The sequence below is a fragment of the Diceros bicornis genome, chromosome X (assembly GCF_020826845.1).
Source record: "Diceros bicornis minor isolate mBicDic1 chromosome X, mDicBic1.mat.cur, whole genome shotgun sequence".
NCBI lineage: Eukaryota > Metazoa > Chordata > Mammalia > Perissodactyla > Rhinocerotidae > Diceros > Diceros bicornis.
Window position 1 is genome coordinate 131477103 of NC_080781.1, and position 27379 is coordinate 131504481.

At 36.2% G+C, this 27379-nt stretch overlaps 1 protein-coding gene and 1 pseudogene across 1 annotated transcript; both read left to right on the forward strand.

The window, feature by feature from the left end:
* Positions 1 to 9349: 9349 nt before the first annotated feature.
* Positions 9350 to 11233, forward strand: LOC131400380 (RNA polymerase II elongation factor ELL2-like). Its single transcript, XM_058535124.1, has one exon. It carries the CDS (start codon positions 9350 to 9352, stop codon positions 11231 to 11233), a length of 1884 nt encoding a protein of 627 aa, XP_058391107.1.
* A 7643-nt stretch (positions 11234 to 18876) lies between these two features.
* Positions 18877 to 27379, forward strand: part of LOC131400381 (tRNA pseudouridine(38/39) synthase-like) — a 152641-nt pseudogene continuing 144138 nt past the window's right edge.

The following is a 27379-nucleotide window of genomic DNA, read 5'->3' on the forward strand; positions in this document are numbered from 1 at the left end:
TGGAATACTACTCAGCCATAAAAAAGGACAAAATTGTCCTATTTGCAACAATGTGAGTGGACCTTGAGGGTATTATGTTAAGCAAAATAAGCCAGACAGAGAAAGACAAATAAGATATGATTTCAATCATATGTGGAAGATAAACAAACACAGGGATAAAGAGAACACATTAACGGTTACAAGAGGGGAAAGGAGTAGGAAATGGGCAAAAGGGGTAAAGGGGCACATATATATGGTGACAGATAAAACTAGACTATTGGTGGTGAACATGATGCAGTCTATACAGAAACTAATATATAATAATGTACACCTGAAATTACACAATGTTATAAACCATTATGACCTCAATAAAATAAAATAAAAAATACAGTGATCTAGTTTGGAGTAGCTACTAGATCAGAGGTTCCAAAATTTTTGGAGCACAAGGACCGTCTACACTCTTAAAATTATTGAGGACTCCAAAGAGTTTTTGCTTATGTGATTTTTGTCTGTTGATATTTATTGTTTGGGAAATTCAAACTGGAAAAACATTTTGAAGTCAGGTTTATTGAGGTATTATTTACACTCGGTTATCTACATCCTTTTTAGTGAACAGTTCTGAGAGTTTTGACAAATGCAAGCATTCATGTAACCACCACTAAAAGATAGATATAGAACATTTCCATTGCCCCAAAAAGTTTCCTCTGATGCTCCTTTCTATTCAACTTCTCCTTGCACTCCCAGTCTTTGGTAACCACTAATTTTCTATCTCTATAGCTTGACTTTTTCAGAATGTCACGTCAATTGAAACATGGTTTTCTGTCACTTAGCACAATGAATTTTTAATATTCATCGATGTTGTTGTAAAACACAAATTTATTATCTTAAAATTCTATAGGTCAGAAGTCTGACAGAGATCTTACTGGGCTAAAATCAAGCTGTCAGCAGGGCTCCACTCCTTTCTGGAAGCTCTAGGGGACAAGCCATTTCCATGCCTTTTCCAGCTTCTAGAAGCCATCTCCATTCCTTGACTTGTGGTCCTGTTCCTCCATCTTCAAAGCCAGCAACATTGAATTTCACTGACATTTCTTACATCATCATAGTTCTCTCTGGCTACAGTCAGGAAATGTTTTCTGCTTTTAAAGACCTATGATATTAGATTGGTCCATCTGGATAATCTTGACTAATTTCCCTATCTCAAGGCCTTAACCTTATTCACATGTGCAAGTTCTTTTTATGACATAAGGTAACATATTCATAGATTCCAGGGGTTAGGACATGGACATCTTTAGAGGGTCATTTTTCCTGCCTACCACAAGTTCCTTTTTATTGCTGAGTATACTATTGTATTGATGAACCACAGTTTATTTAGCCAATTACCAGTTGATGGGCATTTGAGTTGTTTCCAGTTTGGGGTGATTATGAATAAAGCTCCTATCACCATTGTGAATCTATGTTTTCATTTCCATTAGACAAGCACTAGATAATGGTTATATAATTACATTTTTTAATATTACCAATCTCATCAGAAGAGAGTTTAAGTATTAAAGCTTTCAAGCTTACTGTGGTGGATGTAAGTTTTCCAAAATTTTAATTTCATTAAGGACCTTGAATTTATCATCGGTAGTTGTTTTCGTCGAAGTGACAGGCTCATTTTGTTCATTTGCAAGAAACTTTGCTAAATACCCATATCTGACAAAGGCATAGTTTGTCTGTCAGTTGTTATTGTCAAGTGAAAATTGTGTGCCATGAACAAAAAGGCTAATACAGCTTGCTAGTAAAACAATCACACAAGAGCTCTTCCTTAACACAACCATCCTACTTCCATATACAATAGAAGTGTTTTGTATGTACTACCCATGTGTTACACAGAATATTAAAAATTCATGACCTCATGATCAAGATTTAATTAAATTACTAATTTTTCTTGCTTCTTTAAGAATATTCTTAAATGAAAATGAATTTTTGGAGCCACTGCCTTGATTCATGCTCAGGCACCAGCAGGTTATCCACCATTGCTTTTACATCATGAGTGCAAATGTCCACACAGTGAAAAGGGCAAATAATGCCTTACTATTATTGAGAACATAGTTTTGACCTCATAGACCCCATGAAAGGTTCTTGGGGACCCCCAGAAGTCTGTAGAACACTCTTTGAGAATAACTACTATGGGTAAATCATTGTCCATAGACTCCTTAAATGGAGAGGTTACTTTCATAACGTAATAAAACATTCTGATTGGCAAGTATAGAGAAATGCCAATGTATTTTATGTATTTGGCATTTCCAGTATATTTTTTATTTTAGTGACTGAGATGGTGTTAGGGTTATTTTATTCTAGCCTGTAAACGATTCGGTTATAATTTATTGAAAAAAATAAATGTTAAAATGCTATCTGTGAGGTAATGTCAGTATCTCTATTTCATAGATGAGGAATTTTTAGTTCAGGGAAGGTAGTTAATTTCATAATATGGAGTGAAGTCAAAATTTAAAGCCAAGTCTGTCTTAATTGAATAGCTGGGATCTTTCTAGTACATCATGCTTTACTCTCACAATATAAATAGTAACTCTGAAAATGAAGTGGGATTAATAATAGAAGTCAATAATTACATGCACATATCAATATATTTCTATTTCATTTTATATATAAGGTACTGAATTGCACATTTACGTGAAACTCAGCTTCAATGAGCTTTTCCATGGATGTTACTTTAAATTTCTCTCATGATATCTAGTTCAGTTTGAAACCTGTCTTCTAACAACTGTCATTTGATTTATCCAGTCACAAATTAGTGAAGTCAAAATCGATTAATTTTTGTCACTGTTCTGTCCTTAATCTCTCCAGTGTTTCCTAAGTAATTTCTTTAGTTTATGGAAATTGCTGGTGGTGGAATTAAGTTTGAGATCTCACCAAAAGAGAAATTCATCAAAGTTAAGAACTCAGTTTGAAAAAATTTATTTTCATTTTTTGGAAACATATTGGGGTCAAAGTTTCCATGAATCCAGTTCATCTCTGGAGAGTTATGGCCATGACCTTCTGATATTGGGAGAATTCGATGTGGCATAAGTGTTTGGTTGACCCAACGTTTTGTGATTCTTCATGATGCCCCCACATATAGCAAAGTCAGTATTACTACAATTCATTACTTATGGATCTGTGCAAACAGAGTACTGCGTATCATAGTGAATGTTTCATTCTTGCCACTCTGGGCTTGAGATGCAGGGAAAGAAGTTGGGAGGATCAACTGAAATGATTTCCTTCCATGCTAAACACTCTAACTACAACCTTGAGTTTCTCATCTTACTTCTGTGACTGTCCCTTTCCTCTATATCTACTGGGTTATGTGATTTCATCCTTACCCTAAATGTGGACATTGGTATAGTGGAAAGAATACTGGGAAAGGAATAGGATGACTTCAGATCTGGCAAATACTGTCATCTAGGGCATGTCACTTCTCATTTCTGGGCCTCAGTTTCTTTAGCTGTAAAAGGAAGAGGTTGGGCAAAATTAACTGAAGTCCTTTCGAGCTCTGTCCCTGTGAGTGTAAGGAAAGAGGAAGGATATTTGTAGTATAATATTCACCTACAGAATTAATCAAACTGGGGTCTAAATAATGATAGTGTATAATTGCTTTCTTTTAATAATCCTGGTCAGAATTTTGTGGTCTAGCTTATGCAAAGGCCATGGAGAGACATCCTTATCCTTTGAGGTTGTTCATAGAGTATTCTATATAATATGTTGAATCCAGCTAAATGTGTCTAAAACACCACCAACATGAGGGATCAATTCAATGGATGAGAACATCAATTAACATTAATTTTGAAATATGGGCACTCCCCAAAATTATCTGAATGGATTTGTCCCTCTTTAATAGTTCTATTAGCCTGGTACAGATGTAATTTCAAATTGAAAACATCAATAATAAGAAAAAGCATAAAAATATTTATTTTTTTATTGAGGTCACATTGGTTTATTACTTTATATAAGTTTTGAGCATACAATGGAATTCCACTCAGCCATAAAAAGATGAAATCTTGCCATTTGCAACAACATGGATGGACCTTGAGAGAAACAAGTGGGCTCATTTTGGGAGGATTATAGATAAAGCAGCATCCTTGGGGAAAGCTGAGTTTCACTTTAAGGTTAGAGGTGGAGAATGTTAGAGGAGATTGCTAACTGTGATGTAGGAGTTCTAGAAGGTTAGGAATGTGAATGGTTACGTCGCAAAGGAAGTTCAGAGCAGTGTGAAGACGTGTAGAGGAGAGTGTAGAGCTCTCTTGGAGTTTGTAATTTGGAAGATGATCAAAAACAACAGATAGGTGAGAAATGGTAGAATTAGTCCTAAACTAGGCCATATCTTAAGAGATTTGATAACTGCAAGAATGATTTGAATTGGATTTGATTGGTTACTACTTTGTTTACTACAAAACCAGCAAACGAGCTATAGAATGGGTATCAGTGAGATAGAGGATACCTGGTGTAAGTGAGCAGGCACAGCTCCCCATGCCTCCTGCTTTCTCACAGAGGATTGCCTAGAGTTTGGAGTTTAGTGGCCTCCTTAGGTTGAGTGGAGTGACCACAGTGGTCAAAGACGGGTTTCGAAGCATTATCAAAGAATAATAAGAAAAAAGAAGTACGTATGTCACTTTGAGATTGACTAATAATGTTTTGTCATTTTAACTGCTTCGGCATCTGTTGGAGAGCCAGGTAGAATTATGAATGGCTTGCCAAAATGGGACAGCAACTGTTTAATGACCTCTCAAAATATATTAGTTCTGTGGTCACTTTATTTATTATTCTCATCCAATCACATAGTGCCTTGTGAACTAAATATCTATTTCATAGTAGTAACAAACTGGCAAGCTAGATGATTTAGAAGAGAAATTCAATTTTGTTAGAGTGTAATTTATTATTGCCACCTACTTAATCGTAAAGTTAGGATGGTATTCAGAAATTTGATCAATTAACTTTTTCTTAAAGCACATGCCAACAAATAACTTTTCAGCAGTGCTAATTAGTTCACAATTGTGGTACTATCCTGTATGCCTCCAAACAGAGAAATCTAGTATTATTCCTCAAGCTTTCCTTACTTCGATACCAATTTTTGGACTTGATGATATAAAATTTGAGTGCTCTTTATATAATTATTTTGTATGCAGCAAATTATTCTCATGTTTTTCTCTGTGGTTATTGCCATTACTCTTAAGTTTCAAGTCTTTTGTTGTCTTATGGTTTCATTTTTTAACTCTGATATATCTGGAATTCATTCTACAATATCTTATGAAGAGAGATTCTAATTTGATATTTTTGCCAAAATGTTGACATCTTGTCTTAAGCAGTATTTGTGTCATGATTTACCCTTTATACATTGATTACTGATGGTCTTTTTAATCATCTGTTAAATTCCTGGGCTCTGTATTTTAGATATCTGTTTACTTTCATTCATTTTAAATCTCTTGTTATGCCAGTCCCTCAGTCTGGTAATATCGTAGCTTTATGCTATCAGATAGGGATAGCTCCCTGCTGTTAGTCTCCTTTGTGAAATTCTTTTAGCTCTTCTTACAGTTTAATTTTAGAATAGTTTTGACAGATTTAAAGAAAAAATTCCTGCTCAAGTTTTTATTGTAATTGTGCTAAATGCATGGAGTAATTTGGAAATATTTGGCATCTTTACAATATTCAAGTTTCTTTTCAGAAAAGAGGAAATCTTTCTTTGTGTTTTCTAGTCTTTTTTTATGTCTATCATACCATTTTGTACTTTTTGTCATAAAGTGCCCCTCTTCTCAGTCTCTTGCTAAAGGAATATTTTGTTCTTATTTCCACTGGGAGTAGAACTACCCTAGAAATGTTTTATTTATTCTCCCACATGTTGCAGAGTTAAAGATACTGAAGGATATATTATTTCTTCCTGTATCTACTAGAGGTCTCTAGGAAGAATCAAACAAAGCATTCGTGCATACGTTAGAACATCACATTGCTGAATATAGTTCAGCGGTTCATCGGTTTTCTGAGGAAGTATTTTATATTTTCCCTGCAACAGTGATTTCACTTTTTTAAATACAAATATACTGTGAAGTTAACAGGAACATGAAAAAAATCTTAAAGAGGCACAGAACATCTCTCTGACATTAACAGACTTAATATAACTCCTTGATGTGACAGTAGTACATCTTTGCCAGGAGAAATGCAAAGGGAGCATTATTCATTCTTTTGACTAACATTTAGAGAGCTCCTTCTGCTACGTACCTGCTACTTCTAGAGTGAGGTACTGGGGACAAAAAGACAGGGTCATACAAATTTGAGTAGAATGTAGTTGCCATAGAGGTAGAGGTCAGAGTCTAGGGGAGGAGACAGACACGTAAGTAATATATGATGCAACGTGTAGTGTTTTTCATAGAGGTAATTATAGTGAAGGGAAGTATTAGTTTTGACTAGAGGGAGATCTTATATATGATGTCACATTTGAGCTTGGTTTCTAAGGTCGAGTAGAAATTTAACTGGCTGAACCTAACACGAGTGAGATTTAAAAGTAGAGAGCATCGATGTATTCATTTGCTCAACAGATACTTAATTGAGTGCTTACCATGTGTGCCAAGCAATGCTCTACGCACAGGAAATACAGCAGTGCAAAATACTGACAAAATCCAAGCCCTCATTAAGCTTATATTCTGGTGAAGGTGACTTTCATTAAACAAACAGATATATGTAGTGTAATTTCAGGTAGTAAATATTCTATAAAGAAAAGTAAAACAAAATAGTGGAAAGAGACCAGTGGAGTGGGTGCGTGCATAGGTCACTATTTTACACAAAATTGTCATGAAAGGACTGTCTAAATAAAGTAAAGGAGCAATGCAAGCAAAGATCTGGGGGAAGAGCATTAGTGGGCAAAAGAATTATCAAGTGAAAGGCTGATACAGGAACAAGATTGTGGGCATATTCAGAGAATAGTAAACACATCAATGTAGCATTTAGATACATGGCACAAGCTTTAGGGTAGGTTGGGGACAGAATAAGAAGGGTCTGGTATGCCACACCAACGAGTTTTAATTTTTTTCTCTTTTTCCCAGCTTTATTGAGACATAATTGACTTACAACATTGTATAAGTTTAAAGTATATGATGTATTGATTTGATACACTTATATATTGAAAAATAATTACCACCATAGCATTGACTAACACCTACATCACATCACCTAGTTGCCATTTCTCTTTTGTGGTGAGAACATTTAAGATCTACTCTCTTAGCAACTTTCAATTATATAAACAGTATTATTAACTATAATCACTATGCTTTATATTAGATCCCAAGAACTCGTCTTATAACTGGAAGTTTGTAATCTTTGACCAACATCTCCCTTTTTCCCCCACCCCTCAGCTCCTGGTAACCACCGTTCTAGACTTTGTTTCTATGAGTTTGTTTTTTTCGGATTCAACATATAAGTGCTATCATACGGTATTTTGTCTTTCTCTGTCTGACTTATTACACTTAGCATAATGCCCTCTAGGTCCATCAATGTTGTTACAAATGGCAGGGTGTCCTTCTTTCTCATGGCTGAATAATATTCCATTGTATATACACATCATATCTTCTTTATCAATTTATTCATTGATGGACACTTAGGTTACTTCCATGTCTTGGCTATTGTGAATAATAGTGCAATGAACATGGAAGTAGAGCTATCTTTTCGAGATCCTATTTTCATTTCCTTTGGATATATACCCAGAAGTGGGATTGCTGGATCATATAGTAGTTCTATTTTTGATTGGTTGAGGGACTTCCATACTGTTTTCCATAGTGGTTGCACCAATTTACACTTCCACCAACAGTGCACAAGGGTTCCATTTTTTCCATACCCTCACCAACACTTGTTATCTCTTGTCTTTTTGATGATAGCTATTCTAACATTCTAATTCAATGAGGTGATATCTCATTATGGTTTTGACTTGCATTTCCCTGATGATTGGTGACGTTGAGCACCTTTTCATTAATTTTATTCTTTAAGTAATGGGAACTATCACTTGTTTTAAAGCAAAGTTGATTAGAATCATTGTTGATAATTTGGAAGATGGTTTAGAACAAGAAAAGACTGGAGGCAATAAATCAAGCTAGTAAGAGAGTATATAGCATTGGCTAAGATCTTCTTGGCCTAAATTAGGACAATGACTGTGTTATGAGAGAGGAAGAGGTGGATTTGAGATGTTATACAGGAAAACTTGAGACTAATGTAGACATCATGGGAACAAGGATTTTTCTTTGTTTCTGTTTTGTTCATTGCAATATTCCCAAGCATCTAGAACACCATCTGGCACATGATACATCAATAACTATCTATTAAATGAATGGGGAATTTGATGGCTGACTAGATGTTTTGGAGGGAAATTAATGAGAAGTATGTCTGAGGGAGTAGTAGAAGATGATGCTGAGGTTTTCCAGTTGTGTGATAAAGTGGAAGATGATGGCATCAGTTAAGGTAGGCAAATCTGAGAATAAGATGGACTGCGAGAGTGAAGGGGGTAAGAAAGTAGAATTGTGCCTAATGTCTTTTGGGGTGAAACTAGTTCTAACTGGTTTCTCGTAATCTGTGTGCATTCTGTGAGTAAACTGTACACCTCTAGGACGCCTAGCTGCAAGATTTCTTTCAGCATGGGCAATTTTACCTGGATAATCCTGTGATTTGCTGAGGCTCCTCTGAAGGAAGAGTGCAAAGAAGCAGACTAACGGACATAAGTGGCAAGCTAAGGAAAGGAAAATTCCTTCCACAGGTTGGTGATGGTTAGAAAGCTGAAAAAGAGAAATGAGCACCTCTAAAATGTTGGCTTTTACCCACTATTCATATAGAATAAAGTGTTTAGCTATCATATGAGAGCCCCTATTGATAGGCTAGGCTCCAACTCCAAGAAGGCTTCAACAACCCACTTGCATGTCAGGGTAAATGTAAGGAGGACTTCATGCTAATCATGCTATGTGGAAGCCTTCTCCTCTAGTATCCATAAGTTTGCAGTGCCTGTTAATGCCCCCTACCAAGTACTTCTACTTGATGTTGGACTTACAGGGAGGAGATGACTTTTATGCACTGAGCTCAGAGAATAACTTAGCACTTTCCAGTTAGAGTTAAGAGTTCCTCCTGAAAAGAAACTAACAATGTGAAAGGAACAACATTGGAAAGATTTTTATAAGCAACTTTACCTACCCAGGTTCTATCTCAACCAGGTACTTCTTACCCGGGAAAGAAGTTCCACTGGGAAACAATATTTTAGAATTACAGTTTTACAAACAATAGCAATAAGGGACACAATTTTTGCCAAAGAGAGCCATTATTTTCTAAAGTATTTTACTGTTTAAACTTTGATATTTACAGCTACGACTATATGGCAGCCACTGGAGGCAGAGCAGTAGGGGAAGTGGTACACCAGGAAGGAGAGGTGGCAGAGGAAGAGGCAAATGGCATAGAGCTAAGGCAGGACAATGTCACTGTGCTGCCCATGCAGCTTACCAGGCCGGCCATTCAGGCAATTGACTCGTATCCAAACCATGAGAACACAGTACCCCCTCAAACTTCTCTTCAGTTCCAAGGATTCCGAGGGCTTATCAAAATCCCCCCAAACAATTCATCCACTGATGTGTACAACTTTAACTTTCAATTGTCAAATGTAAGTAAAGGCAACCATCAAGACCATACCCAACAAACTGTCTCAAGCTATAGTCCCTCGCAGCTCAATTGCCTGCATTTGATGCAAGATAAAATGATAGTGTATAGAACAACAAACTCTTATCAGATAACACAAGTAAGAACCCAGGCAGAGGAGGAATCCTGCAACAGATGGAAAAAAATTAGAAAACTATATGGAGAGAAAAGAATGCCGATTCAGAAGGCACCTCAAGCCATTCCAGATCCAGTGCCTGAGAGAAAAAGAACATCTCCCCTTAACCCTGCATACACAATTCGAAAATCACGAGTTCCCGACAGTGTGCACTTGCGGCCATTTAGGGACAGGGTGATTCACTTACTGGCATTGAAGGACTACAAGAAACCAGAACTGCTTTTTCGACTTCACAAAGACGGCATCCAAAAAAACGATGAGGACTCCTTTGAAAATATCCTGCACCAAGTAGCCAATCTGAATACTCAAGATTTTTCATATACCTTAAAGGATTATGTTTTTAAAGAACTCCAAAGAGACTGGCCTGGATACAGTGAACTAGAAAAGCAGTCATTGGAGTTGGTGCTTTCCAGAAGCGTAGATCCATTTCAGAATGCTACTGGCATTAATCACCCAGAATCTTCTATAGGTTCTAGTACAGGTAAAACATCATCTCCTTCTCAGAAATGCCTTTCCAATTCAGCTGTTATTGATCCTTTAAGGAAAAAAAAAGTCAGAATATCTCACCTGACAGCTACAGTACAATCAAAATCAAAGGGTCATTTGAATAACATCAGTGAAAAATCTGCTGTGGGTCTCCCATCAGCCTCTGCAAATCCCATCCTTCCACCACTGCCCACAACCCACCTTTCTGTTTCAAATCCTCCTCATCCTGTACATTCCAACTGCAATTCTTCTAGCACTGCAGAAGGACCTGGCACTCAAGACCCAGAGGTTGACAGTTTTAGTCAAAACAGTAGAATATTTGAGAGCCAGCAGGGTAAACATACTTCTTTAAAAACATTAGCCTCTATAACAATTCCAATGAGGTATCCAAAGCTCATGAAGAAAAGACATTTGATGTCTGATGAGAAGTTCAAATATAAATTTATAAAACACAGAGCAAAGAACCAAGTGTTCAGTATTGAGGTGATGGAGAAATGGAAGACAGATCCTGAAAGAAAAGGTAAAGGTGCAAAGCTGAATTCCAGTAAGGAAGTTAAAAAGGTTTGCACTGCCTCTGGGAAGACTTGTTCAGCATCTGGGCTCCCAGATTATTTGACTAACTATGTCACTATAGTTTCCTCTGAGCAGCGTTGGCAGTATGAGCAGGAATTTAGAGCGGAGTATGATGAATATCGGGACTTGTATGCCAAGATGCGGAATTTATCTAGCATATTTAATAACCTAAATTCAAAAAGGAAGCATCTTACTCCAGGATCAAAAGAATATCAGGATATTGATAAAAGAATCTCACTAGAATATCAGAAGATGAAACAGGCTAATCCCAATTACTGTGCAGAAAAATATAGATACCAGTATCTTTATAACAAGCTGTTTCACATTAAAAGATTAATAAAGGATTATGACCAGCAGCAACTAGAGTCATAGCACTAGAACAGTGCTAGGACCAGAATAAATAAATATAAGCTTATTTATTTGAAATTCCAAATTACTTGCGCTAAGATTCTAAAAGGATGAAACTTCTTTGTTGAAACATGTAGTATTACTATTTTAATTTAATTTTAATTTTTTCTTTTTATGTTTATGTCCATTTTAATTTTTGATTTTTATGTTTATTTTTGTTTATTATTATTATTTACTTTTCATTTTACTTTGCTTTTCTGTACTTGTGAAGCTGTTTCATCTGATCCCTTTTACCCCCCAAATTTGTGTTTTCACTCTCTTTTTTTTTTTTTTGTGAGGAAGATCAGCCCTGAGCTAACATCCATGCTAATCCTCCTCTTTTTACTGAGGAAGACTGGCTAACATCTATTGCCAATCCTCCTCCTTTTTTTTCCCCAAAGCCCCCAGTAGATAGTTGTACGTAATAGTTGCACATCCATCTAGCTGCTGTATGTGGGATGCGGCCTCAGCATGGCCGGAGAAGCGGTGTGTTGGTGCGCGCCCGGGATCCGAACCCTGGCCACCAGTAGCAGAGCGCGCGCGCTTAACCGCTAAGCCACGGGGTCGGCCCTCGCTCCCTTTATAAGAACTATTGAGAATCCAGTGTCTTTGAATCAAAATTGTGCATATTTAAAAAACAACCTATAGTGAGTAATATGAAATACTTTTGAATAAATATAGAGTCTCTTTTTAACCTTTAATACAAACTCATCCTTATAACTTAGATGTTTTGAAATTTGCACAAAATACTGTGATTCTCCAAACAGTACACATTTTTATTTAAGTTTATTTCTTGACCTTGTTTGAAACTGTTACTTGTTTTTAATTAGGGAACACAAGTTATATGGTCAAACGTAAAGATTTTGAACTAACAATTCAAATTGTGCTATCTTTTCAAACTACTGCCATTTGAAACAGGAAGCATTATGTTTACAAATCTAAGTTTTTAAATGTTTTCCAAGGTGTGAGTATTGTTTTTAGCAAATATTTGTCTGCATCATCCAAAAGCAAATTGGTACATACCAAAGAATAGGAGTTATGTACAATAGGAAGCCTAATAATAAAATGAACACTTATGAACTTGCCAACCAACTTAGGAATTAGAACATTCCCAATACCATTGCAGCTACCTTTGTTCTCTCATCTATCCTGTACCCTTGCCTCCCCAAAAGTGGAAAACACTTCCCAAAGGAACTTTTATCTTTCCCTTCTTTTTCTTTTTTAATACTTCTACTATATTTATAAACATCCTTAAACCGTATATGGTTCAACTTTTTAATCTTTATGAAAATGATGTCATAATGTATGTAGTCATCATCTCGTTTTTTTCAGTCAACCTTATGCTTCTAGGATTTTTTTATGCTGATGTATATGTAAAGCTGTAGCTTATTCATTTGCTCACTTATATGTTGGGTCTTCATATAATCTCAGCATAATTTAGTTATCTATTCTCTTGTTATTAGACATTGGGTTGTTTCTCATTTTTTGTTAATACAAACAATGTTGCTGTGAACATTTTTTACACATGTACCCCTTTCAATCATTTGTGCTCTTATTTTCAAGTGTATTCATTCTCTCTATATTTTAAATCTCAGAGGAATTTATTATTGTTTTTGCTTGGTCAATATTTATTCAGATTTACATGCATTTTCCATTGCTTTTCAGGCTTTCCTCTATTTTCTTATTTCTGAGATGATTTCTCTTTCTTGAAAAGCTCCCTTTATTCTTTCATGTGGGTCTACTGGCAGTGAATCCTCTCAGCTTTTTAGCGTGCATATGCTTTTAATTGATCTTTACTTTTTTTTTTTTTTTTGTGAGGAGGACTGGCCCTGAGCTAACATCTGATGCCAATCCTCCCCTTTTTACTTGAGGAAGATTGGCCCTGAGCTAACATCCGTGGCCATCTTCCTCTACTTTATATGGGATGCCGCCATAGCATGACTTAGCAAGCGGTGTGTCGGTGCGGGCCTGGGTTCCGAACCTGCGAACCCTGGGCCGCCGCAGCAGAGTGCACGCACCCAACTGCTTGCACCACCGGGCCGGCCCCTAATTGATCTTTACTTTTGCAGGACATGTTAACTAGATGCAGAATTCTAAGTTGGTTGTTACTTTCTTTGGCAGTATAAAAATGTAATTCCATTTTGTTTGGCTTTTGCATTCTTATTGAGGGATTAGCTGTCAGTCCTATTGTTCCTCTTTTGATGGTCATGTGTCTTTTTTCTATATCTGTTTTAAGTTTTTCTTCTTATCCTTGGTTTTTAGCGGTGTTATTGAGATGTGTCTAGTTGCAATTTTTATTATTTATCCTGATTGGGGTTCAGAGTGATTCTTGAAACTGTGTTTTGATGCAGTCCCTTAGGCTTGGAAAATTCTCTGCTAATATTTCCATAAATATTGCTTCTACCCCATTTTTTCATTTTCTTTTCATTTTCCTTATGTCTCCTGTGATCATCTCTGTAATTTCTATCTTTTCTCTCCATATTTCAGTCTGTATATTTTCTACTGATCTGCCCTGTAGCTCTCTTACCTTTTTTCTTTGTGATAGGTCCCAAGTTTGGTCAGAGGAAAGTTGTTTCTTTATAAATAATATTGTAAAAATTCAGACTAGAGGTATATAGACTTAAGATGGGAGGTTGAGATGTTGGAATAAAAGTGCAACTAGAAAATGTCCAAAGATAATATCACACCAAAGAAATAGTTTTTAAAATCACTGGCTGGTTTACTGATTTTATTTTTGCTACTCTCACAAATACTATTTTTTGAAATGCAAAGAAAATTAAACTGAAATTGAATAATAAAGTCTAATACCAATATGAAAAAATATTAGATTCTGCACAGGAAAATGGATAGATATAATTTTACCTGATTTATAGACTTCTCGGATTTGTTCCAATTTACTCATTAGCTCATTCTCTTCTACATTACTTTTTAATTAATTTAATTTATTCTTTTAATGCTAGATATCGACTAATGTAGTATAGAGAAGAGATCATCCATGTGAACTTTGGACATAAGCAGTTATGCAAACTCAGATAAGAAATTAAATTTTCTGTGCCTTAGGTTTTTCATTTGTATGAGAACAATAATAGTCTCTAGCTCATAGGGTTGTTTTGAGGATTTAGCAACAATGAATCTATCTATCATCTATCTTCCTATCTACCTACCATACAGGTAGCTAGCTAGCTAGTTAGCTATGTTATCACATAGCAGATTGCTTGATGTGTAGTGGACACCTACCGAATGGAAATTGCAATTAATTACTATTATTAATCTGTTGCTGTGTAATATTACCACAAACTTACCAACTCAGAATGACAGGTATTCATTTATTGTCTCACAGTTTCTGTGGGTCAGAAACCCTGGCATAGTTTAGCTGATTCCTTTGCTTCAGGGTTTCTCATGAGGCTGCCATCAAGACGGTAGTTAAGGCTGGGGTCTCATCTCAGGCTCAACTAGAGAAGGATCCATTTCCTATCTCACTTACGGAGTTTTCAGTAAGATTAGGTCAATTCATTTCGGGCTTTGGACTGAAGCCTCAGTTGCTTCCAAGATGTTGGCTGGATACAGACCTCAGTTCCTTGCCATGTGAGCATCTCCATGGGGCAGCTCACAGCATGGTAGCTGGCTTCATTAAACTTAGCAAGGGAAAGAGTCTTCTAGCAGGATGGAAGTTATAATCTTATATAACATAACCATGGAAGTGACATCCTGTCACCTTTGCAGTGTGCTATTTGTTAAAAGCAAGTCACAAATTTCACCCACACTCAAAGGGAGAGGATTACATAAGAACATAAATATCAGGAGGTGGGATCACTGGGGGCCATCTTAGATTGTGTGTGCCACAACTATCATCATCTTTAAGAAACTCAGAAATAATTCTTTTCAGATAGCCACTTTTTAGTATTATGTCTTTTAACCATAGTTCATTAGATCATTCCTCTCATCACTGTATAAACAAAAAAATGTTTTCTTATAAAATACCGTCTAGACAACACATGCTATATAAAATATCACTTTGTACAAAGTCAAAATGTCTCTCAAAGTCAGGCCTCAAAGAGGCGTCTCATAGGAGATGGTCTTTGAAAAAGCAAACATTTTGATTCAATTTTCTTTTTTAAATCATTATATAGCAATATCATTAAGTTCTTTATTAGCGTATGATTAATTAAAACACTCCCTCACTTTTAGAATGAAAATAACATTTTTATTTGCTGACTGATTTCACTTAAAATATCTTTCTGAATCATTTTTACTCATCAAAAGTCATATGAATTCCTCTGGGCTACATATTCATTTATTAGCGTTTATATTTAAATTCCCAGAAATGACCTTAAAAATAATCTTACATGCTTAATAAAGCCTCTGTGCTGTCTCCGAAAGGGCAAGGTGGCTTATTTTGCTTGACAAGCCGTATGCTTTGATCTTCTTTTTCCAAGATGAGATTTTAGCCTGATGTCATTCAAGCTTTCAAATTCAACTCAAGAAGCTGTGCCCAAGAGTGTCTGCCCTCTGCAATCTCCGCATGCTTCTCACATTTCATAGCTGCTCTGATTAAGGATTTCCTCATATAGAAATTGTCTTGGCCCACAGGGAGGCATATCTTTCTGTACTGGGTTTCGGGGGCTATAACTAGTCAGGAAAGTCCTGCCAGGAGGGACTGGTTGGAGGTATCAGTGTTTAACAACACTAAAAGTTCCATTAGCTAAAACTCTAGGAAGCCATCGAATGCCTGGAGGGGTAGGTATAGCCTGAAATTCTGAACAAACAAAGGTAGAGTCTTCATATCCAGTCAAAGTGTTCTATAGCAGCTGTAAGGAAAATTGTATCAACATGTACTGGGTGCCAAGCAGTAAGTTGGATGCTTGAGAAAACTGGTGAACAATACAGTTCCTGCCTTCAGGGAGATTTCATAGAGTAAGTAAACATATAATTAAGTATACTGCTATGACAAGGGGGGAACTGATGATGCTGGAGGACAAGGGTGGGGAAAATAATCATAAGAGTTGCCTTTCATGTAGCATGTTCCAGGCTCTACGCTCAGTTCTTTACCATAATTTTCTGATTTAATCCTCACCCCAATGCTGTAAGATAGGTATTATTATACCAATTTACAGAGGAGGAAATTATGGCTTGTATAGTTACAGTATTTTGACCAAAGTTGTGCAACTAGGTAATAAGACCTGAGATTCAAACCCAGTTAGACAGCTGTTTAAGTTAAAACTTCAATGTGAGGAAGTCCAAGCAGGCATTCTACTGACAGAGACTCCAAATGAGCAGATAATCAAATCAGTTAGCAACAAAGGCTTATTGCCTTCTATAGCATTGTGGCAGGATACTAGATTTTGAACTCATAAATGGGATTGAACCCTGACTCTTCCACTTTCTGTGTTACTTTGGAGAATTTACATGATAGCTCTGGGATTGGTTTTCCTATCTGTACTTTGGTAATAATAATACTCACTCACAGGGTTATTGTGCCTAGTGTAAGGCAAGCACTCAATAAAAGAGAGCTGATCTTGTTATGATTACTTTTCCCTGTTAGATGTGAGCAACAAAAGTGGGCATGTGTGTGTTACAAATCAGCGGGCAGCAAGATTAGCTTCCAAGTTATCTGCAGAACAAGGAATATTTACTATGGCTTGGGATCCATAGAGAAACACTTGAGTGTTTCTCACTCAAGTGTAACTTGAGTTAGCAACATGGAAAAGCTATCAAATGGGTTGTTTGATGAATTCAGGTGCATGAGGTCTCTGAAGTCAATATAAATTTTCTGGAGGGAAGCTTCCCCTAGGCTATACAGATAAAAGAATAAAAACAGATCTTGTTTTAGTTCATGACTAAAAGCTAAGCAAAGTTTACTAGCCAGGCATTTTCTTACAGTGTCACATCACCTCTGAGAAGCAGTATGATAAGGTTGACAGTCCAGTTGATTGGTGACTCAGGGGACCAGCATTCTATTTTCCTTTGCTGAGTTTTCTCAAGTGAGACATTTAACAGGGGTATGTTGATCTGACAACACAGCGTTGACCACATTAGACAGAAGAGCTAGTATAGATGCATTATCTGTGTGCAGTAGCATGAGTGATACAGCATTAATTGTAGTGGTAGTTGAAACTATGAGATAAGAGAATATAATTGCTGAGGAAGACAATATAGAAAAAAGAGTCAATGACTTGTCCTGTCCTGGGGAAGACACCGACATTTAGGGTATAAGAGGAGGAACAGAAGCCAGCAGAATGGCCACAGAAGGAGAATGGAAACTTCAATGCATAAGAGCCAGACAAGAAGGTAATCCACAGTTTCAAATGATACGGAGGTCAAGATACTTAAGTTCAACTCCCCACAGAGCAGCATGAAGATGCAGAACTACAGGGATCCCTCGCAACTATATTAGGATTCCTGATGCTTCCCCAAGACAAATCAAAACCATACATTGATTTCAGTTCCAGAGACTTTCACTATATTTACTTAAAAAGATATGGAATATCCGAATTCCACATGAAACTTTCAGTAATTTAATTGATGATAAATGATTATTCTTAGGTTATTCTTAGGATTGGATTCTTATGTAGTAAGAATCTGGAAGGTTTTGTGACATTATCACCTCCATTTGAAGGATACAAACATATGGAATATTTAACTGTTCATTTTCCCTCTAGTAGATTAAGAGGTATTTCTCAGAGTAGATGATTTTGATGGCCAAATTGAAATGTATTTGATGTCCAGAATCTGTGTGCTGGTTTTATTTTACACAATGATAATCAGTTTAAGCGAATGATGACTCTGCTCTGTTTATCTTATAAGTTTCATCGAACTTTCACTTCATTCTTTTGATTAAGAAATTGTTCATAAATTTTGGTACTGTCATCTCTACAATTTTCACTTTCACCAGTATGAATTATTTTTGGTGGTGGTGGTAGTGTTATATTCTTGGGATGAAGTCATGTTTCAGAAGTCCTGAGGCCTGAGTGTGAAATGAAAAAGTCTTGTTAACTATCTAACTTACATAAAATAATTTTGAGATATTAGCAGGATATATGCCTATTATAGTCTGTGAGTTGCTAGTCACATATTTGCTATGTTCATTTTAATTTCTTGCCCCTTAAATTGAGGTGCTTGTAACATTGCTCAAACATATTGCTTCTCCTGTTATGCAAGCCTTTAAAGCATTTGAGCAATAAGCATGCACTTTTTAGTCTAAGTCAACACTTCCTTTGCAAAATGTAACATTAGAATGTAGAAGTTAGTTAATTACTTCTTAATTTAATTTGGAGGAATTATTGATCAGTAACTCAATGATTTTTTTTCCTATTTTCTCTTTGGGAAAACATGAGTCTTTCTCAGGTAAGCTGAGGTTCAGAGTGACATCTTTTTGTTAGTCCAACAAGCTGTCCCTTCAATGGACTGTTTGTCCTCCTCTCAAGAAGTTACATATCAAAACCTGACTTAAAATCACCCTTCTCAGATCCATGTCCTTGTGTGCTATTTGCCTAATTAGGTGCTTACTTGATACAAAATTGGCTTTCCTAGCTCATTAAAGGTGTTGAACCTGAAAAGCGTGTTTCTGCCTTTGCTTTTCACATCTCAAATTAACCTCCACTAAAAAATAAAACAGAAGAGAAATAGCGATGGCCTCACCTACCTGTTCCAGTGACACTTTTTGTCAAATAACAAGTGATTTTCAAAGTGAAACCAAATATCTGGCACAGCTAGCTCAGGAACAATTTGAGATCACTGTCTTGAATCTTCTCATGGCTGCATCAGCCTTTGATAAGGGTAATTCAGCTCCAGTATAGAGATAATAATTGGTATCCTACGTTTCCTGTGAAGCCATCAGAGAAAGTTGGTTACCTGGATATGACAGACTTCTGAAACCTTTTCTTCTGTTTCTCACAACAGAAGCATGTATAAACAGTACAAATATTTTGAACAGCTAAGCATTGTAAATTGTGTCCTCACTAGTCTTCAGATGGTATAGTGGGAAGAGCCAATGTATCTGGATTTATTCCTCTTGAAGTAGTTTTAAAATGACTACAGTTTATAGGATGTTATATATATGGTTAATTCCCTAATAAGAGATTAATCAAGTCAGTACTAGATGAATAAAATATTCTACACAATGTTATCATTTTCCTTAAGAGATCTCCATGGGACATGAAACTTTTGATACTGATCTGTAAAACTCGAAAAGTAGATGTATGCAATCAATTATTTAATGGTACTGTGGCTTGGGATTTATGGAGAAACACTTGAGTTAGCAATACAGAAGAAAATCACATGGACTATTTGAAGAACTCAAGTGCCTGAGCTCTCTTAAGGCAACCCAAAAATGAGAAGAAAAACTCCACCCACTCCATACAGATAAAAGAATAGAAACAGGTTTTGTTGTAGTTTGTGACCAAAACTTCAGCAAGTATTTCCAGCTAGGCATTTCTTACAATGTCACATTGTCTCTTGGAAGCTGTGTGATGAGGTTGACAGTACAGACTGGAGACCCCAGAGACCAGCATTCTATTCCTTTGCCAGATTTTCTCAAACAAGTCATTTACCCTGTCTCTGTATCAGATTCTTCTGAAATAGGTTTGGAAATAAATGCTCTTTCTAAATAATTTTGAACTGTATTGAAGGCCTTGGTACTCTTCTATGAGTGCAGTTTACTATATTAAGCTCATTGGTGGAGAGTTTTTGAGACATGATTAAAATCTTTTACAAATGAGGAAAGCAAAACCTAGAGAAATATAGTCATTTGCTTAATTTAGGACTTGTTAATCTCAGTGCTATTGCCATTTGGAGCTGGCTAACTCCTTGTCATGGGGGTGGGGGTGTCCTGCACATTGTGGAGTGTTGAGCAGCATCTCTGGCCTCTTTTCATCAGATCTCAGCAGCAAACCCCCAGTCATGACTATGAAAAATGTCTTCACACATTGCCAGATGTCCCCTGGGGGCAAAATAGGCTCTGATTGAGAACCACTGGTCTAAGTCACACAGCAAGAGTGGCAAGAGTTGGAAATGGAGTCCAGACCTCCTGACTTCTACTCTGGTGTTAGTCTTATTCAGCTACACTGCCTTCCACATGCAGTTGGTACTTTGAGTGACAGTAGATAGTATCAGGTTAGCACCCTTAGTTTCCCAAGAGAAAACCTTCTCTGGCGTTTGGTCCATTGCACTGCTGTGTTATATTGTCCCGCACTAGCATAACAAAAACATGTAAATAGTAAAAGGCCAAGTTGACAAAAGTGAGTGATTTATTGAGAAGATCCCTGAATATTTACAATTACTAAAGTGTAGTATGTGTGTCTCATTAATGATGAATATATTCAGCAATGTATGTCTGGCAAAATTAGGCATTCCAGCAAACACTCATTTCGGTATGCAGAAGTCAAATTCAATAACCACTTCATGAATACCTTCAAGTGATAAATTTCATCTATATTAATAGTTGAATAGCTTCATAAAATACACACAAATATTCTAATTATATAAAAAGAAGTTTGACAGAGGACTTGCATATCTAGGGGATGAGACTATGACAGTGTATAGGGCAACTATATGCTGAGATATGATCTACCACAATTTAAAAGGACTAAATGATGTGGTAAATTAATATTTTTTCAAATGGAAAGATTGTTATTATATATTAACTGAAAAGTAGGTATTAATACAGTATTTACGATGTAATCCATTTTTGTAGAATGTCTGAAAGCAATATTGTTGTGGTAATGATATGTCTTGCCAGCCCTGGTGGTCCAATGGTTAAGATTCTATGCTCTCACTGTCACGGCCCGGGTTCATTTCTCAGTTAGGGAACCACACCACCCGTCTGTTGGTTGTCAATGGTGGCTGCATGTTGCTGTGATGCTGCAAGTTATCCTACCGGTATTTCAAATACCGGCAGGGTCACCCACGGTAGACAGGTTTCAGTGGAGCTTCCAGACTAAGACAGACTAAGAAGAAGGACCTGGCCACCCACTTCCAAAGAAAATTGGTCATCAAAACCCTATGAATAGCAGGGGAGCATTGTCTGATATAGTGCTGGAAGGTGAGAGAATGGCGCAAAAAGACCAGGCAGAGTTCCCCTCTGCTGTACACAGGGTCACTAGGAGTCAGGATTAACTCCATGGCACCTGCAAGAACAACAAGGATATGGCTATGTGATGAGGATAATGGCTTATCTTTAAAATTTTCTTCCTCCTATTATCTATTTTTTTCTAACTTACCCACAATCTATTAATTTTATATTATAAATATATGGTCCTATGGGGGAAAATGAAATGGGGCAGGGGAGGATGGGGAGTGCCAGTCGGGGTGACAGAATTTCAATTTTAAATAGGGTGATCAGGGAAAACCTCACTGAGAAGTTGGCATTTGAACAAGACAAAGGAGGTAAGGGAGTCTGTTATACAGATATCTGGAAAAATAGCATTCTCAAGCATAGGGAAGGGCAAATGCAACATCCACAAAAGAGAAATAAGTTTCTGAAATGCTTGAATAACATCAGGGACACCAGTGTTTCTGAAACAAAGTGAGTAAGTGGTTGAGTTGTGGGAGAGAAAACAAATCTAGATCATGTAGGGCCTTATAGCCATTGTTAAGGACTTTGATTTTTCTGAGTGAGATGAAGAGACACTGGAAGCTTTTATGTAAAGGAATGTTAAAATCTACCTGGTTTTATAAGGATTACTCTGGCTGTTGTGCTTAGAATATACTATAAGGGACAAGAATCAAAAGAGAGCTATTAGGAGACTACTAGAATAACCCAGACAAAAATAGTGGCGGTTTGGTTGAGGATAGAATTAGTGGAAGAAGTGGGAGGAATGATTAAAATATAGATATTTTGAAGGTATATCAAAGAAGAAGAGGAAGAGGAAGTCAAATAAGTGAAATTTTAGGGTGTTTGAAGCATCATCCACGTGGATAATAAAATTACCAAGAATTATGGCTGGAGTAGTATTGGAGAGGGTGACAGCGAGCCAAGGGACAAAATCTCCAAGAAATGATGGAGAGGACACTGAAGTCCATAAATGGCTGCAGCAGGGAGTGGTTTAGTCTGATAATATGATATTCAAAGCAAGGACATTTAGGGAAGAAGGAAGAATATAATTAAAATATTTTATAGATAGTTGGGAGGGGGTTTGGCCATTACAAAGACAGAATGTTGCCTGTTAATCTGATATCATCATCCTCCTCTAAATAACTGAAGCCACTATGGTCAATTTTAATCTCAGCTACCAAATTGTAACATTTGTTTTGAGAATCAATTGATTGCTTGGCAGTCTGCTCTGACTGACCTGGAAGTGGTTTACTAAGTGTGGGAATTTTCCTCAAAGTTGAAATATAAAAATGGAAACTTGGAATCATTATTTTGGCTGAAGAATTTGAAAATCTGAGGGAAAGTGATTGAATCAAGATCATAGTGTTAAAAAGCAGCAGAGCCAGCCACAGAATAGAACTAAAGTTCCTGAGTTAAGGTTGGCAGATCTGGCCAAAAGGCAAAATAAAAGCAACAACAGCAGTAACATAAACAAGCAAAAAAGAAAACAGAATGGCCTGTTAAATTTGAATTTCAGATAAACAACCAATTTTTTTTTTTTATTTTTAGTAGTAGTCTGTCTCAAATATTGCCACAGAACAACATTCTTATACTTATGTATTGGCAACCCTGTCCTGAGCAAGTCAGTTCACTTGCTGTTTCTGCCTCTGTCCCTGGCGCCTGAGAGCCTAGCTGTATGAGTTATATGGGGGATGTGTGTGTTGCCGGAGAGTTGTTGTAATATAGGAAACAATGACTTGTATTTCCTTTGTGCTTAAGCGTGATACCTTTATGGTATTTTATGAGAGTTGGAGGCAATTATAACAGAAAATCAGATAAGCCAAACAGATGTCATGGTAGGTGAAACATTTGTTTAAAGGTTGCATCGTCAGATTAAGTATGCATCTCTTATAAGGACTGCTTCTTGTTTCTCCTTCTGATAGTCTAACAATTCAGGAGCCTCTTTCCGAGAATAGTTGCGATTTCTGGGGGAAGGAGAAATTTTGTTGGAAGATCAGTCAAGTATACTCATTTTACCATTTTCCTTTCCGTGGTTGTTTGTATTTATTTAGAATTATATTATTAGCATAAATAGATATTATTTATAACCAAGGACAATAAATGTTCACCAACCAACATATATTTTCGATTAAATCTTTTTCTGAAACTATTGCCTGATCTCTTTCAGTGACAGACCCTGTCGTTCCACAGCTGCTCAGATTATTTCTAAATGACTTACCACGTCATTAGAGATTACAACTCTCTCCTGAACAAAATCGATCCATTTAAATAGGAAATTATTTCCTCCCAGAGTAACAACATTAACATTTCAAACTATTGATTAAAAATGTCAGCCGTTCACATTTTAAATGAATAGATTTCCAGTTACCAAAATGATGAGGTGGCCAAACAAATTGTGATTGGTCTGTTGTTATTTTCCACAAATGACTTTTTAAAAATTAGATATGAAATACATTGTTTCCTTACTATTAATTTGGCTCTACTTATATGCTCTACTGAATTTGAATTGGGATTAATCAGTTATTAGGCATCCTTTTTCTAACGCCCTCCTACAAATTCTCAATCTTTAAAGACATGAGATAATGTTTTAGTTTCTTAAGATGCTTTGAAAATGGTGATCCCTTGCAAATATAAGAAAATAAGTCACATAAGGCAATATTCAAATATTAATTAGCAAGTAAAAAAACTCCATAAAAATGAATTAGTACCTAAATTGCCCAGTGATACTAATTTAGGTTTTCAGAAATTGATATTAGATTTCTTAAGTTCATAATAATTTTCCCTTTACTCCAGAGTGCACATACTGTACCATTTATTTCTCATAATGAAGCTGTGCAATTATTTTGGATGTCAAAACTGAAGCTCAGAAAGTTAAGTAACCCGTCCAATGTCATATAGCTGCAGAGCTGGGATATAAATTCTGAAGCCTATGATCTGTCTGCTGCGGAGTTACACAAAGCCTTTAAAAAAGAACTCGATACTGATTGGTGATGTGTTCTGCAAGATATTTTCTGATTATTCTGAAAAAAAAATCATTATTACCAATAGACAATAACTTATTTGTAGAATGTTTTATCTTTCTCAAAGAAGTTTTATTTAAACTACCTTATACTTAAACTACCTCAATTTCATTTTAAATTCATATCAACCATTAGAGATATATAAGGTCAGAATATTTAGCTCAACGTTACTAATAAAGTTGCCAAGATATTAAATGATGTTGCCAAGGTCATAGACGAAGCAACAGAGCCAGGAATCAGGTCCAGATTTCTTGTCTCTAAGATCTACTCCACCATGCTGATAATGCACCCTGGATGCCATCCTCACTCTCCTTGGGCTCTGACAGCCTGTACTAAGCATCCTTGTTTTGCAGATATACTCATTCCTCCACATGGTTTCTGATATCCCCTGCTGAGCCTGCTTTCCGTGGTGATGCACACCTCACATTACTCAGGCTCTGATACTCTTTTTGGTGCCACCACAGCTTCTTCCAGACTCCAGGCATGGGAGCCGGCCTTGCTTGCTCATCTAATGTCTTTAGGACAGAATTGTTCTAGAACAGAAGGAGAAGAGGAAAGGCTCTTAAAAGATATGGTCCCTGAATGAAGGGAAGCACACAAGAATAGCTTCACTCTCACTCAGCTTTCCCTTTGCAGTTTGCTAAAAACAAATAGCAGTCTTACTGGACTGAGAAGATAAAAATTAGAGTTTGGGACTGTCGGAGTGAATGGATACTGAGGGGGAAAATATCCAGAGAGGAGAGAACCACAGAATGGGCAATCCTTCAATCTGAGTTTCTCCTAAAAGATATGGTTGGCTCACTCCAGAACTGCACAAAAGCAGGGCAAAACTCCAAGGAACCCAGCAGAGATTAGCCACTAGGAAGCTAAAGAGCTGAACAGATATTCCAGCTGCTATGTTTTCAAGGCATCTTATTTGTGTATTTATTTGTTTAATTTTTCTTCCCACATGGAAGTAAAAGAATGTAGCATGTTTTTTTTTTTCCATCAACCTCTGGATTTCTTAGACCATATTAATATACTATAGATATCAGAACCCTTATTATTTTAAAATAATTATATTTTCCAATATATGTCTCTGCTTTAATAATTATTTTTACATTTACAGGTTTTATAACCAGGTAAACTTTGCTTTAAGTTTGAAGACTATTTAACCCTAAATCTCCTCAATAACACTGAAATTATGAAATCTATGCAGTTCTCTGTGTGTGGTGTGCTAAGTGTTTGAGATTAATCCTCTTAAAATCATAATTCTGCATCCATGGGTTATTTGTTCTAAATGTTTTTTACTGCAATCTCACATCACACTCTGATTGAGATAATTGCAAATGACATGACCAAGCAATTTAGAAAGGGAGAAATACAAATAACCCGGAAGAATATGCAAAATGTTCAACCTCATTAGTTATCAACGGAATAAAAATTAGAACAGTTATCACATTTGAAACATCAGAAAATATAAAGAAGAATGATAATACCCAGTGTTGGCATGGATATGAGAAAATGGGCCCTTTTATACATTGCTGGGGGAAATGTAAACTTGTACAAGGTTTCTGGGGGACAATGTGACAAAATATATCAAATTTTTTAATTTGTGCATATCCATTTTTCTGGTGGGACTATTATAAATATTGTTGCTATGAACACAGTTTAACAAGTACCTTTTGTTAAAGAGTCTCTTCTAGAGTAGCAAGTCTCAAACGCTGGTCTTAGGACCTCTTTAAATGCTTAAAAATAATTGAGGTCCCAAAAATGTTTTTGTTTTATACATATATACAGGAATATATATATATATACACATGTATACACACACATACATATGTAAACACACATATACACACATACACACATATGTGTATATATGTACACGCATACATATTTTTTTCATTTCATTTGAAAATAACAATAAACCCATTACATGGTAACATAATAACATGTTTTAATGAAAAGTAACAGTATTTCAAAACAAAAAAAAATAGTGGAAAGAGTGGCATTGTTTTACATTTTGCAAATCTCTTTTAATGTCTAGATTAAGAGCAGGCAGTTGAGTTTGCATATCTGTTTCTGTACTCAACCTATTGCAATATATCACTTTGAAGTAATTTTTTTCTAATATATGCATTTGAAACAATAAATTTTACTCTAATAATGCTTTAACTGCATCCACTAAATTTTGGTATGCAGTATTTTTATTAGCATTCAGTTTGAAATATTTTATAATTGTTATGATTATTTCTTTTTTGGCCTATGTTTTATTTAAACCAGTGGTGTCCTCAAAATAAAAGTTCAAATTAAGTTTTCCAAAATCGGTAAGTGCCCTTAAGACAAATGTAGCTTTTATGTCCGTTTATTTTCAGGGTTCTCATTTTTTTCTGTTAATTCCATACTTTATCATTAGTTATTTGACACTTTTAAGAAGCTGCGTGAGGGGCCGGCCTGGCAGCGCAAGTGGTTAAGTGCTCGCGCTCCACTGTGGCGTCCCGGGGTTCGCTGGTTCGGATCCCAGGCGTGCGGCAACGCACTGCTTGTTGATCCATGCTGTGGCGGCGTCCCATGTAAAGTAGAGGAAGATGGGCACGGATGTTAGCCCAGGGCCAATCTTCCTCAGAAAAAAGAAGAGGATTGGCATCAGATGTTAGCTCAGGGCTGATCTTCCTCACACACACACAAAAAAGAAGCTGTGGGGCATTTAGTTTTGCAATAAATATGTGTATCATATCATCACATTGTACACTTTAAACTTACATATATCATATGTCAATATCATTTCAAAGCTGGGAAAAAAAGGAGGCGTAGTGGCAGGGGATATGGTCTGTGTGTATAGATCCAGCTTCTTTAGTTACTGGAGTATTGGACTGAATAACCTAGCATGCAGTTTTTACAAAAAGAAATACTTTTAATAACTTTTTAATTATTAGAGTTTTTTCCTTTAAATTTTAGAAGTTCTATTTGGCTGTTTTATAAATCAAGATATTCTTTTTAAAAAGAATATCTTTCTTCTCTTTCTTGTATTTCATTTTATCTTTTATTTATTTAAAATATAAATATACTAAATTTTAT

What these genes read in the sequence shown, in the direction of transcription:
- LOC131400380 (XM_058535124.1), top strand. Translation starts at nt 9,350, where the DNA reads ATGGCAGCCACTGGAGGCAGAGCAGTAGGGGAAGTGGTACACCAGGAA.